Genomic DNA, 13,863 nt, shown 5'->3' on the forward strand with positions numbered 1-13,863 from the left:
TAACTAGTGATTCCAGGTATCTGGGTGGGACAGAACTAGACAGACTTGAACACTGGGCTGTTAGGCTGGTGAGACTCTTGCTAACTGGACAAGGGATACATAGCTATTTTATGTTTAGACCCCTTGAAGATTTATGTGGAGGCCTGCTTGATATGAAGGATGGAGGGATGGTCAAGAGGCTCTTGGAGATGTTGAACAGACCTCAGAGGTGGACGAGTTGAAGGGAGGGCGTAGTACAGAAGGGCACAGCACCACTGAACCCTTCCCTCTCTACTAGAGTCTGCAAATGGTGGCGCCCAGTGTTGTTTGTGAGTGGCTTTTGGATGCATTTTATTGCTTCTCATTATGCTCAAAACCAGGATGGTTTCCATTTGTGTAACTTAGGGTATTGTATCTGTGGGTTGTGTCTTGGTTTCTTTTGAAAAAAATTAGGAAATAGGGCATCACGAACCTCGCAGCTACACATAGCTCTTATCTGGAGCCGCATATCAGAGTCCCATTAGGGATGAGGTGAGTGCCTGAGATTTCACATTGGAAATCACAATTAGCCTTCCCCATTAGTTACAGGTGAACCCCTTTTTATAATAGGGCCACAGCCTTACAGACTCATCAGAAGTTGAAAATGCATGGAATACCCCCAGCCTATCTAGTACCCTGGCTTAGCAACAGAGTGTACTGTAGAATCATTCTCCATGTACCTGTGGTTTGACTGGCAATTCACTGCCACCTCCCTTCATCTGAAAAGGGTAGCACATCCATTATCTCTAGATAAGGAAAAGAGAGAATTCATGGTTTAATTCCTAACTTTGTCAAGCTGATGACACTTAGGTTTCAAACCTTTAGCTCCACCTCCTTTGACAGAGGTGAAGTGTAGATGACCTATGGCTTAGCAGGAGAGCAGCCATGGCTGCCTAGCTCTCCCTTGTACACTGGCCATCCTCCATGGCTTACTGCCCCAAGAAGGAAGTCCCCTGAAAGCTTGCCATCAGATAACACACAGAGGTGTCTCGTGCTCCCTCAGCTTACAGGTTCTGAAATCTCACTCACAATTTTGGTAGGACCCTTGATCCTTGCCTGCCAGCTGTGTTCTGTTCAGCCACTGGATCAAATACATCAGGAGTGACTGTCAGTCTTCTCTTGAGGCATGTTCTAAAAACACGAACCCTATTTATCCACGGAGACCCTTTAATAGTCAAAATTTAATCCACATGTGAGGTGGGAAAAGCCACCGTGGCCACTGGAAAATGACCTGCCTGCCTATTCTACTCTGCTTGGATTTTAAACGGCTCAGTGTGGGTTTGGCTGGAAGTTAGTCTCCCTCTTCGAACATCTTCCATTGGTGATTCAGACCGAAGGCTGATGACCCCAGGGGAGGGGGCAGTGGTGGGAGAAGCATTGGTGCCGTTGTCTGATGGCTGAGGTTGGTTGTCAGGAGCTAGCTCTTCCATATATGGAGAGAAGAACAGAAGATGCAGGCTCCGGTGTCACACTTTCAGGCTCCAGGGGTCCAAGCCACTGTGATAACTTTCACAGATGTCCTCTGACACAGTGTGTGTTTATTTTAAGTTGTGAGGCCCGCAAGGAGGTTTCTGTCACAGAAGGGGCAGCCCTGACTCTAAACAAGCGTTTTCCCTCCTGGTGCTCGATGAAAAATACAGTAACTCTTAGCCATCTGTAGCTTTCTGTTTCACAATTTGTCACCGTCATGAACCAATAATATTAAAACGGAAAATTCCAAAAACGAGCCATTTCTGAACTGTTAAATTGTCATTATTCTGAGCAGCACAATGAACTCTCGTGCTACCCGGCTTGGTCGCACCTGAGTCCAGCATATCCACCCTGTATATGGGACTCACACATCAGCCGCTTAATAGCTATTCAGCTATCTGACTGGTTGTCATGGAGTCAGAGTGTTTTGTGTTCAAATGATTGCCATCCTACTTTGTGATGGCCCTAACGTGCAAGTGTAGAACTGCAGGCAATTTTATTGGAGTATGCTATTAAAATTATTTTATTATTAGTTGCCTATTGTCACGTTTACCAGGACTATTTATAAACTAAACTTTGTCATGGATACACATGTGTAGAAAAAGTCAAGCATACATAAAGGTCACAATTCTATGACTTCAACCACCTACTTGGGCATCTCAGAATGTGTCCTTCACAGATAAAGGGGGAAATAACACATTCCATTTGATGTAAAGTCCACGGTTATAGTGCTCTCAACTAGAGCTGAGTCCACGGATCATTTGCAATTATAAAACTTCATGTTTTCTAGGGTCTTATGCAGGAAGGGACCTGGATAAGTTGTTTTACAAGATGAGCTGCCAGAAAAGAGGACATTTTGCTCTTTGGAGACCTTGCTTTGGTCTTGGTTTGTGTGGTATCTCCGATATGAACCTGGGCAAGCTCTCTTGGTGGTTTTCTGTTTGAAGAGGAAGCTGAGCTTGCTCAGGAGGCTCCTGTTGGGTTCTTCCATTGATTGGCTTGGTGAGCACAGTTCAAACATGCTGCCTTCTGGCTGAGAGGTTCCTCTTTCCAACGAGGGCAAGTTTAGATGGAATCCCCAAGGCTCTACAGAGCCCAGCCTTATTCTAGTCCCTAAGAGACTGCTTGGTTTGACTACCAGAGAGCCTGGCAGAAGACTGACCCTCCCTGAAGAATGCCAGACTTTGGGGGAAATTAGTCATCAAGTGACGACTTTCCCACACTTCAGTGCTTCTCCAGCAGCCCCAGACAGACTGCCAAAACCAACAGCTTTGCCTCTGGAGACACTAAATTGATCCCCCAAAGCTGCTCAGGCCCCTCATCCCATGCATGCTTCCCTCTCTTCCTCCCCACTGCCATGATGATGGAATAGACCAGTGTCCTGTATATCAGCGCTTCAGGTGGTCTAGCACGGCCTGCGATGCCTGTCAGAAACAGAGAACGCCAGTCAGGAAAACTGTGCAGGGTTTTCTCCTCTGTTGATCCTGGCCATGGCATTAAGAAGATAAGAAGTCGCTGGTGCTCAATGAAAGACGACACTGCTGTTCTGATGTCTCTGAGATCTCGCCTCTCATGGTTTTGTCTCTAGGAATTGCTTAGCAAACATGTCTGTGTGACGACAAAGACGGGAGGGAAACTGGGTCACATCCGAAGGGCTTCATGTGCCTTGAAGCCCTGTTCTCAGTTATTTGGAATTCAGAATATCTTTTACCCATATGGGCAGACCAGGGAGAACTACGAAGTTTTCTCTATCTTTGTACATGAGTGGGAGTGAGGACAAAGAGTTGTGAATGAGCCAGACAGCCTTGGAAAAAAATAGAAGGCTGGATCGGCGCAAGTGGTCCCATCTAAACATCCAGAAGATGAGCTAAGGGTAAAGTGCTTGCCTGGCACACACAAGGCTCTGGGTTCTTTCCCCAGTGCACACTTCCCCAAAGTCAACAGAAAGCTGGACTGTCACCAGCAGTCACAGAATATACAAGTAGAAAGACAGCTTAATGCTAATCACAAGTCAGCTCTGTTTTATAAAGATGAGGCTTAATCATGCAGAGAAACTCCGTTCTCTCCTCTAAATGACCTCCTGTCTTTTATTTTTTATTTATTTATTTTGTTGTTGTTGAGATGTCCAGAGTAGGCAGAAGCTTCTAGGCATAGGATAATGGCAGGGTACTGCATCACAAAACAATGACCCAGCAAACCTCAGCATGCTTTTTAAAGAGAAAGTGGCCAAGTGGAAGGAGCTTTGTGGGAAGGGTCTTCAGGTAGTGGAAGGAAGCGCTAAAGAGAACTCGACCTGGTGACTGGCCATCAAGCCCCGAATCAACCAGTTGGTAAGTCAAAAGCATGTATTCCGTGAGCTGGAACATGCTAGATACACATATGTTCAAGCACACACCTCTACGACTGCAGGAAAGTATAAGCCTTATAGATAAGAGTAACCATGTTGATACTGTAGTCTATATCCGCAACACCAGTCACTCAGGAAGCTGAGGCAGGAGGATCAAGAGATCATGGGTACCCCCGGGCAGCATTAGTGAGCCTTCATATCAAATTTTAAACAGAAAAGAAAGAGAAGAAAATGAATAGTTGTGAATACAAAGATGGAAAGAAAAAACTAGGCTCATAGAACCCATGCTTTGAAACAAGCTTCAGAAAATAGGACTGAAATGATTTTGTGAAAGTGCTGCACACTTCTTCTGCTGTTCAATGTCCTAAAGCAATCAGGAAGAATAGGTTGTATCCTGCCAAACACTTGAGGAAATTCTATTGATAAATTTGTGGATAATGTGCACCTCTGTAAAAACTCATTAAGTGAACAAAATGTTAGCCTAGCAGTTGTGCAAGTAAAGCTCACATGTTTAATGGGATATTTTTCAAACACAGTGAAAGGACTAAATTATCACTAGCATGCAGAGAAGCCTTTTGGATAAGAAAGGACTCAGCTATTGGGAAAGGAGACAATACTCTTGGCCATCATTCAAAGGTATCTCTGGGCGCTTTATCCTCATGGTTAAGAGGCCAAGGGACTTGTTCTACCTGGTAATTTGCATGTTGTTCTCTGTGCATTGCTCACTCATCAGTGTCATACAAATGTACAGACACTTGCTTCCTGGTTGGCTGCAGCACACTTCCGGTACCTGCTTGGTATTTTAGTCCCCTAGCACCAAGCTACCTGGTATAGATCCAGAATCTGACCTTAGGAGGAGTCTATGGAAGGCATAGCACCAACCCAGAGTGTATGAAATCATGGAGCAGACCATCTTTCTCTTCCCAAACAGAGCCCTGCCTTGTTGCTTGGTCCTTAAGGGGGCACCCGTTGCTGGATCTCCCAGACGCCACTGTCTATAGAGTCCAGATAACCTCTGACAGTTGCGTGTTCCTTCATCACTGTGCAGATGGAGCTCGCAAAGGGGTTTTCATTGAAGGCTGTTTTCTCAGACCCTGGTGTCCCCTGCCCTGCACACCTGCCCCAGGCCTGAACGGAAACCATGCCCAGGCCCTTGTGCTGCCTGTGGTGCCAGGGGATGGAATTGCTGACTGTGAACACCACGGCCTTTCCCATCTCAGCCTCTCCCAAGAGTTTCCTTCCCAAACACGAACAGAGCCAGGCGTCTCTGGGTACTTCATACGGCTGGAAAGGACAGTGGCTAGCCTTTAGAACACTCATTTCCTGCCCGCTGAAGAGGCCTCTTTAGAACCGCAGACTTGGCTTTCTTCCCCTCTGTTCGCTGAGTGACTTAGTATCTCCTTTTTAATGTGCTCAGGAGAATTTGTACCGCCCTGCAGGCTTGGCTTCTAAGTGGTTTCCATGAAATGAAACCACTCCACTCCAGGGTCCCAGTGGTGAGCTCCCAGGAACTATCTATAGGGATTGCTTCCCTTCCAGCATCTGTCCTGACTAGCTCTCAAAAAAAGCAGCTGCATCTCATCTCATTACTAAGCCTCTTGTATTTTCTAAGTCAACTTCCTGCGTTAAAAATTTTGATAGAAAAGTCAGCTCCCTGTTCTAGGTAGTGTTCTGTCCAGTCTGCATCCTGCATGCTCAAACTTATCACCAGGGATTCATTTTCTCTCTCTCTCTCTCTCTCTCTCTCTCTCTCTCTCTCTCTCTCTCTCTCTCTCTCTCTCTCTCTCTCTCTCTCCATCTCTCAATATAAGCTAAGAGATGACTTTCTGTGCAGGGTTGGAAAGCATTGCTGAATGATTACACAGCCTGTGATTCTTTCAGGTGTTTGATATTTTCATTGTTTCTTTGGTATTGGTTTTAATTGGTTTAATTCAGAATTATCAGGTTCTAGGGAAAGCAGCCCCCTTTCCCTTATTCTCTGCCTCCCAGGGCACCTTAAAACTTTCTGATGAACATTTTATCCCTATGCCTTGTTCATTGAATTCTGGGGTAGGTCATTCGTAGTTTGCCCTCTGTTCAGTGGGGGATTTTGCCAGCGTTGTTCTGCATTCTTAAAGCTGATTAATCGTCCTGTTTGACTACCTTGATGGATTATGCAGGTGCATGCGCGTGATTGGATTTAGATTTTCATAATTAAGGGACATTTTGGAGGTCAGGTAAATTGCTACCCCAAAGCAAATTTCAACAACTTATAAAAGCTATGTAGACAGATGTGAATGAGGCTGGTTTTCTCCAAGTGGTGGTTCTCACCCTGTGGGCTGTGACCCCCTTACACAGGGGTCACATATCAAATATCCTGCATATCAGATATTTACATTATGATTCTTAACGGTAGCAAAATTACTGTTATGAAGTAGCAACAGAATAATTTCCTGGTTGGGGTGGCTACAATATGAGAAATCGTATTAACGGGTTGCAGCGTTAAGAGGGTTGAGAACCACTGACCTGGAGGACAGGAGGGTAGATGTTGACTGAGAATCTGAAGCTTGAGAACCAGATGTAGTACTAACCGGAGACCCTGGAAACTCTCAGGAGATGGCTGGGTCCCATGGGATCATTCACGACCTACTGCCCATGATAGAGCACCCTCCTTTTTTCACTGACTACTCCACGGGGAAACCTTGTTTATGGGGGGGGGGGCAACAGGCTTCTTTGTGATGTAACCATGCCAACTGCCCAGGAGGGTCCTGACTGGTAAACACACCATTCATGCTGGCAAAAATTCCCAGAGGGTGGGGATAGAGGGAAAACTGTTTCTAGTCAGAAGATATTTCCCTCCTCCTCTTCTTCCTCCTAGCTGTTTGCCTATTAGAATGCCAGGAGAGGGTGAGTTGGAACTCTTAGGTTTGTGTTAAGCTCAGTCATAGTATCTTGTTTACTCACTATATATGTGGTTCAGTTTCTACACCTGGCAATGGAGAGCCGCATCCAGCCTCCCTCTAGGATTTTCATATGAGGGTTACCATTCTAAGTGACTATTAGTTTTAAAAGAACACACTTAACCCAGCTACATCACCAAAAGCCCACACCAACATGGGTTAGACTCATAAAAGCTGGAACTTAAGAGGGAGATTATAACAATGACGGTTCCCTGAGAGGGAGCCTACTGATGTCTTACTAACACGGTAGTTTTAAGGTTCCTTTGTTTATACAGCCATTCTCCACCTATAAGTTCCAGAACTTGATGATCTGATCTAGTGGCAATTTTGAGAGATTCTTTCCCATCTTTGGTCAACCATGTCTATAAAGATGGTTAGTATCTAAGGTTGTGTGCTACACATGGTCAAGGTCACACCAATCAGCATTGCTGTTATGGCATACGAATAACCATCAACAACACATGTAAGAATGAATGAAGCTGCGTGCCGGTAAAACTTTACTTATGGGCAGACATTTAATTTTCATGCAGTCTTCATGTATCACGGTGCTTTAGTGTGGATCTTAAATGTCTCCCGATGTCCTATGTGCCAACGGTTTGTTCACTAATGTGGAGTTAGTGGTAGGTGGTAGAACATTTAAGAGGTGGAGCTTGGTAGGAATTTGTACAGCAATCTCTTATAATTGGCTCAGTTGTGGAAGGAAGCTCATCAGGACTCAGAAAAGATCTAAAGGGAAGCTCCTTAAGACTCAGGGAGAAGCAACTCAAAAAATCTCAGAAAGTTTCTGAAATTTACCAGATGTACAAGATACCCCCAACCCCCAGGGTCATGTAAGCAGTAAGGATCCCTGAGGAGATGAGCCTCTGACCTACCAGATTGCCTCCAAGTGGTGCAGGCAGATCCAGGGTACCAGCTTTTGTGAGTCTCACTTGCGTTGGTATGGGCTTTCGGTGAAAACCACATTTGAGTGATCCCGGCTCCTGTAAGCCACCCCTCACCCACACGCCTATGAGTAATCCCAACACACTCATTGAGACTCTAAACTGGACTTTGGTGGCATGGTTACTCTAGTCTGTCATTAGTTCCCTTTCCGTGGTTGTTTGTTCGTCTCCCCAGGAAGACTGTCAGTGGAAGTCCGTGGGCGGCCGTGGGTGGCCCTCAGAGGGAACTGAGAAATCTGGTCTGTTCTTTCACCCTATCACTTCCCGCATGTGCGGTGGTCTGTTTTCTTCAGTCCTGATATGAAGAACATCTCACCAAAGCCCAAAGCAACAAGCACAAACAGTTACAGACCGAAACCTCAACCCGAGGAGCCAAGATAAACTTTCCTTTATGAGGCTGATCATGTCAGGTGTTTTTCATAGTACCAGAAGCATTATCCTTATTTTGAATTCTTCAATCATTTAAAAATGAAGAAGCAACTCCTAGCTCACAGGCCAAGTGTGAGATTTGGCCTGCAGGCCTCAGCTGGCAGTCCCCTGATGCAGACTATTTCCAAGGACATTTTCCATGGCCAAGCTGTCTGTGGGTATTAGAGAGAACGAAAGGGAGCATGGAGCTATTCAGGCCCGGGACACAGAGCCTCTCATCGCCTCTGCCTCCTTGTTAAATAAGTCCTTGAAAAGCATGTGAAGCAGCAAGATTGGAGTCTATTCTCAAGCTTTGCCAGGTAGCATCACCGAGACCCCTGCAATCTGACCCCTATGAAAAACTTTCTAGCAAACTCCACAGCAGCCACCTCAACAATAGTTACGGAGGATTTCCTGGGGGTGTGAATGGCTCATTTATTTCTATGACAACCGAACTTTTGAAATGAGCCGGCCCCTCTGAATACTGCATCCAGGGAAGAAGGTTCTACAATGACTCTTGGCAGTGTGTCCTGGTTCCAGGCCTTCATCTACACCAAGGGACAGTGGCACTGCTTAGACATGCCATCCAGAAAGCTAGCTATTTGGGGGAAAGTTTCGTGGTTTATACCTCAGAATCCGGCAAAGTTGTCGAACTTCTTGAAAACTGGTAAATTTCTGAAATGTCACTTCCTGGTTTCATTTGCCTTTAATTAAGCCTATAGTCAGAGATGTTTCTGTTGCAGTGATTCTCAACCTGTGGGTAGCAACCCCTCTCAGGGTCACATATCAGATATCCTGCATATCGGATATTTACATTATGATTCATAACAGTAGCAAAATAATAGTTGTGAAGTAGCAGTGAAATAATTTTATTGTTGGGGTCACCACACCATGAGGAACTGTACTAAAGGGTCACTGCATTAGGAAGGCTGAGAGCCACTGTTCTATTGGCTGTATCATACCATATAAAGTTACCAACAGCAAAGATTCATTCAACATGTAGTATATGCAAAGAACTAACTTTTCCTGTAGTCCTTCTCACTGAATCCACCCAAGGCTGTATGAGGTAAAATATTATGTCTCTCGAAGTAGGCTGAAAATGGTCACTGAAAATATTTATGTCCTCATCTTTGGATCCTGTGAATGCTACTATGGTATATGGTCAGAGACATGGCCATCGCTGTTAGGAATCTCGTGTTTGGGAGGTCACCCTCATACAAACATCTCATAAGAAGGAAGTGGAGAGCTTTGCCACATATTGTTTGTGTTAATGAAGGCTGCATATGAGTAAATATACTAGTAGGTATTGGTACCACATAACTAGGCTTTTTAAAATATTATTTTATGAATTAATGTAGGAAGATTCCCGCATAGTCTTGCATTTAGATTAAACATCATTGGCTTCTTCTTCCTTTTTCTTTTTTTGCAGTTCTCTTACTTGAGCAAGTTAGGACTTCTGCTTTTCAGAAAAATGTGCTTGCTTCCTGTTTAGATATTTTTATTTTTAATTACTTATTATTATTATTGTATTGTATTATTATGTATGCCCATACTGACCTCAAAGTCACTACGAAGTCAAGGATGACCTGGAACGTCCACATCCTCTAGCCTCTACCTCCCAAGTGTTAGGATTTGAGGCACGAACCACCACATCTAGCTTCTTAGTTTGTACCAAACATTCAAAAACCATTTCTGATGGTCCCTCTTTCTCTTGAAGGATTTTGTTTTTAATGATTCAGAAAACAATTTCTATCTTAAGTTCTCTCCTCTTGGAACTAAAATTACAACTGCAACAAATAGAGACAAATGAAACATGACCCTAGAATATCACAGCAACTACGTTTCCGGCCTCACAGTTGGCTCCCAGAAGCCCCTGAGGTGCTAACACTGCCTCAAAACCTTGCTGGCCAGAGTGTAATTCCAGGCAGCCTTTGAGTGAGGCTGCTGCCCTACAAACCCAGAAGCGGAGTGGGAGACTCTCTGCATCTGGGAGTGTACAGACAGTCAACCCTTAAAAGTGTCCTTTCAGAAGACAGAGTCAGGGCCACCCCTGCAGGAGCTCCTAGGGCTCAACTTGCCTTTCTGCTGAGCCCGTTGAGTGGTTTTCACATGGTCATGGTTTTCTTCCTGAACTGTCATGACTCCCAGCTCCAAACCCTATTTTCAGCCACAAACAGGCTCCACGGCAATACCACATCCCTAGTAACCACTCAAGGCAAGGGATCTTTCCAAAGTAGGTGCTCCTCAAAGCCAAAGACAGACAGCTCCCCTGTCTGGGGCTCATCATTGTCTCAGCTCCCTGAACTCCGCCTGGTCATGCCATGGCTTCTTTTGCCTTTATACACGCAGTTCTCTCTGTGAACCCTCCTCCATGTTCCTCTATGCGATTCTACACAGCAACAGAATTCTGCACACCAGGGTTAATTAAGAGCACGGCTTTTGGATTTAGAGAGGCCAGTGATTGATGTGCTTTAATTCCACAAATATTTACTCGAGGTTTTGTCTTCTCTGTCACCCAGGAGCATACTTTGTACAGTATTAGCTGGAGAGCCTTTGCAAAGTTAGCTATCAACTCTGGCCCCATGTTTATACTCATAAAGCAAAGATCATGCGAATGAAGTACTAGGCATCGTCCTTGACACACACAGGCAGACCCTTCAAAGGTTTTGTCCAGCTACCTTTATCATTCTTCAAGTTTAAATTTATGTTAGATGATCCAAAACTTACTCTCTTCCAATCACATGTCCCCTGGAACCTGACCCCTGCCTCTGAGACATCCCGTCCAAAAAAGCATTTATCCTTTGGTTTCTATTGGCTGATGCACCCACTATTCCTGAATGAAAACTCCACATGTTTCCTTTCCTTTGTTTCAAGTGCCCAGGGTTTATCCTGAGATTTAATTACTCTGCTGAGAAGGTCCACCTCCAGATAGATGCTCCATCCCAGACAGTGAGGCAGCCCTCATGTCCCCATTTTCCCCCCAGCAGGCCTAATGTTCCTGCCTCTTCTTCAGTGAGTGAAAAGACACAGGAGGCTTGGCTGCAGTCTGAGGGGGCGTCTGGGATACAGACTGGCCAATCACATGAGACTGAATGACCTGGAGAATCAAATCCCAACTAGTCCATGTGTCTCAGATCTTGGCGTCAATCCACACCTTAAATGAACTTGTCACCAGCAGTCTAGGCTCCCATTTATCCCGAAGACAGCAAGCATAACAAGGTAAACTCTCTCCCCATCCAACCAGTCATTCTTCTTTTCTTAGTTTTAGTTTTTAGAATGTACTTCAGTGTTCATGTTTAAAGGAACAAACGAGTCCAACAGCCTACCCCAGAAACCAGACTGGCCCTCTGTGTCTCCCAGGCCAGATCCTTGGGTGGCAGAGGTCAGGATCAGCTATTTGCCCGAGAGTTTCTTTCATTACTCCCAGCTTACGGTGGGATCAACACTGGGGCTCAGTGTCTCCTCCCAACACTCTTCAGCTCAGGCCACATTTCCCCATAGGTTTCCTAAAGCCCACCTTTCTACAAACCAGCTCTTCTACTCACCATTGAAAATGGATCCTAAGGCCCATTTCTCCCCACTGTGTCATGATATCACAGAAGGAAAAAGGCAAGGGGAGGCACCACAGACTTCATAACTAACCCGCTCCTGACTTCTGGCTCGTGGTGCCAACAGCAAGAGTCCTCTCAGCGGAATCCTTCTCACTGTGTGCCACCTCTCTAAACAGCGGCACTGAGGACCAAGTTTCAAATACATGCTTCAGGACACGGTCAAACCACAGCACCTCCCCCCCCCCCTTGCTGGCTTGATTCTCAGGGAAATCCTGACACTGGATGCTACTTCCAAAGTGCTTGCTGCTTTCATGGGTGGTGCAGCACACATCACAAGTGCTCCGGAGGTGGCAGCTGAGGAACAGAGATCTTTTGAAAAAAATGACTTGATGCTTACTCAGTTTGTGTCCCTGGACACCATGGGTACCCTGGAAAGTCAGCCCAGGTGCAGGTGCTTGTTGGAAGATCGCTGATCATTTGTTCTTGTCGGGGCTGAGCGCTTGGCCCAGGATACACATCTACACATCTAGACTGTTAATCTCTCTCTCTCTCTCTCTCTCTCTCTCTCTCTCTCTCTCTCTCTCTGAGTGTGTGTGTGTGTGTGTGTCTTAGTTATTTTCAGCAGGCTGTCCTGCTCTTCCTCTTCCTTCCCTCCTCACAGCTCCCAAGAGCTGCCCATGGCCCTTAAAGACTCACTGCAGCTGGACAGAGCCCTGGGCTGCTGAGCACCTTGTCCCTCACCCATACCTACTTCGTACGCATGCTGTCCACACCACAAGGCCTTAATTTCCCCATAAACCCAAACAAACATTTCACAAGACCTTACCGCAACTCTGGTAGAATACTTCCAAGCCCCCACTGCTGCAGGCCCGGTGTGTGGGCCAAGCATCCCCTCTGCCATGGCCACCGCTGCTGGGAGAGGTCAGAGCCCACACAAGGAGCGCAGCCGCAACACTGTTCATGGTTAAGGGTTGTGTGTGACCAATGCTAAATAAACCCAATGAAAAGGCCTCCAAGGTTCTTTCTCCCCCCCTCATGAAAAGGGTGGTATGTTCAGTTTCACTTCTCAAATACTAGGCTCTGGGGAATTGAAGGTGAGAGGCCAAAGGCAGAGAGAAAAGAGGGGCATTTGAATACTGTTCCAGAAGGTCTTTTCTCATTTGAAATAGTAGGTGTGTGTGGGTTAGGTTGAAAGCTGACTTCCTGCTTTTGCAGGAAGAGGTGTACCATGACTGCTCAGAAGAGCCCTCCTTAGGGTCCCAGTTCCCCAGTAGAGCTATAAACTCAGGCCACCAGGTGTTTTCCATCAGCGTGCATCCTTGAAGGCTCCTGAGGGAAGTGTAGGCCCATATTTCGATATGGCACAAAGGCCATTAGCCGGGTCTGAGCTGATCACGTAGCTCTGCAGACAAACTGTCTCTACCTTAACAATACCCAGGATGTGCTGCTCCTAGCTTCTTTTGTTAGAAATGTAGATCTCCTGAAGAGAGGTGTTGACTGAAACTGGTCAGGATGTTTGGTGCTTCCTTCCTTTGTAATTTGGAGGATGTCTTATAGAGATGCTAATTCATGGCCTATCTGACTGCTAGATGCAGATGTGACCAGAGCCCATGCACCTGGTTGCCTAGGAGTTCCCTAATGTGTTCCCGCTTTATTCATGTGAGGATATATAAGCTGTTTGGAGAATAAATGAGAGATCTTGGAAGAGAGATCTGGCCTTTTCAAGATGATCGTGTAAGCTGTGTCAGTTTTATTCCTTGTGACTCCGTTCCAGCCGAGTTAGGGAATCTCTGTTGGACCCACACAGGCTCCGACAGGGAAGACAGAGCTGGATGAAGCCAGCAGGCACATTTGGCAATTGGAGGGTTGTGTATATAGCATTTGGGATCTGGAATGAGGCTTTTGCCCTCCCTGTAATGGCTCCCCTCTGGCTTTGGCTCTGGCTTTGAGGTTAGGAGTCAGCAGTACATTATCCAGCAGGAGAACAGGACCTGGCTCTTGCAGAATGTCTCTGAACGTGTTGGCTCTCTGTGTGGATGTGTGTGCCCGCACGTGGAGGTCAGCAGACAACTTCTGGGACTCAATTCTTTCTTTTCCCTGTAGCTTCTGGGGATGGAACCCAGGTCACCAGGCTGATGAGGTATGTGCTTTTACTCACTGAGTCATCTCATTGGCCTGTGGCCTCCATT

The 13,863-nt window shown here is 45.9% G+C and overlaps 1 protein-coding gene across 6 annotated transcripts in view; it reads right to left on the reverse strand.

The window, feature by feature from the left end:
• Window positions 1–12,770, reverse strand: part of Ly86 (lymphocyte antigen 86) — a 59,637-nt gene extending 46,867 nt beyond the window's left edge. The window contains exon 1 of one of the 6 annotated variants that reach the window (XM_075969887.1): window positions 12,501–12,763. In XM_075969887.1, coding sequence (XP_075826002.1) covers window positions 12,501–12,711 — 211 coding nt within the window. In that variant the 5' untranslated portion in view covers window positions 12,712–12,763. Of the gene's footprint in view, window positions 1–12,500 lie in introns of all 6 variants that reach the window. The other 5 variants (XM_075969889.1, XM_075969885.1, XM_075969883.1 and 2 more) reach the window with 5 other exon arrangements.
• Between the last annotated feature and the right edge of the window lie 1,093 nt (window positions 12,771–13,863).

Source organism: Microtus pennsylvanicus, chromosome 4 (genome assembly GCF_037038515.1).
Source record: "Microtus pennsylvanicus isolate mMicPen1 chromosome 4, mMicPen1.hap1, whole genome shotgun sequence".
Lineage (NCBI taxonomy): Eukaryota > Metazoa > Chordata > Mammalia > Rodentia > Cricetidae > Microtus > Microtus pennsylvanicus.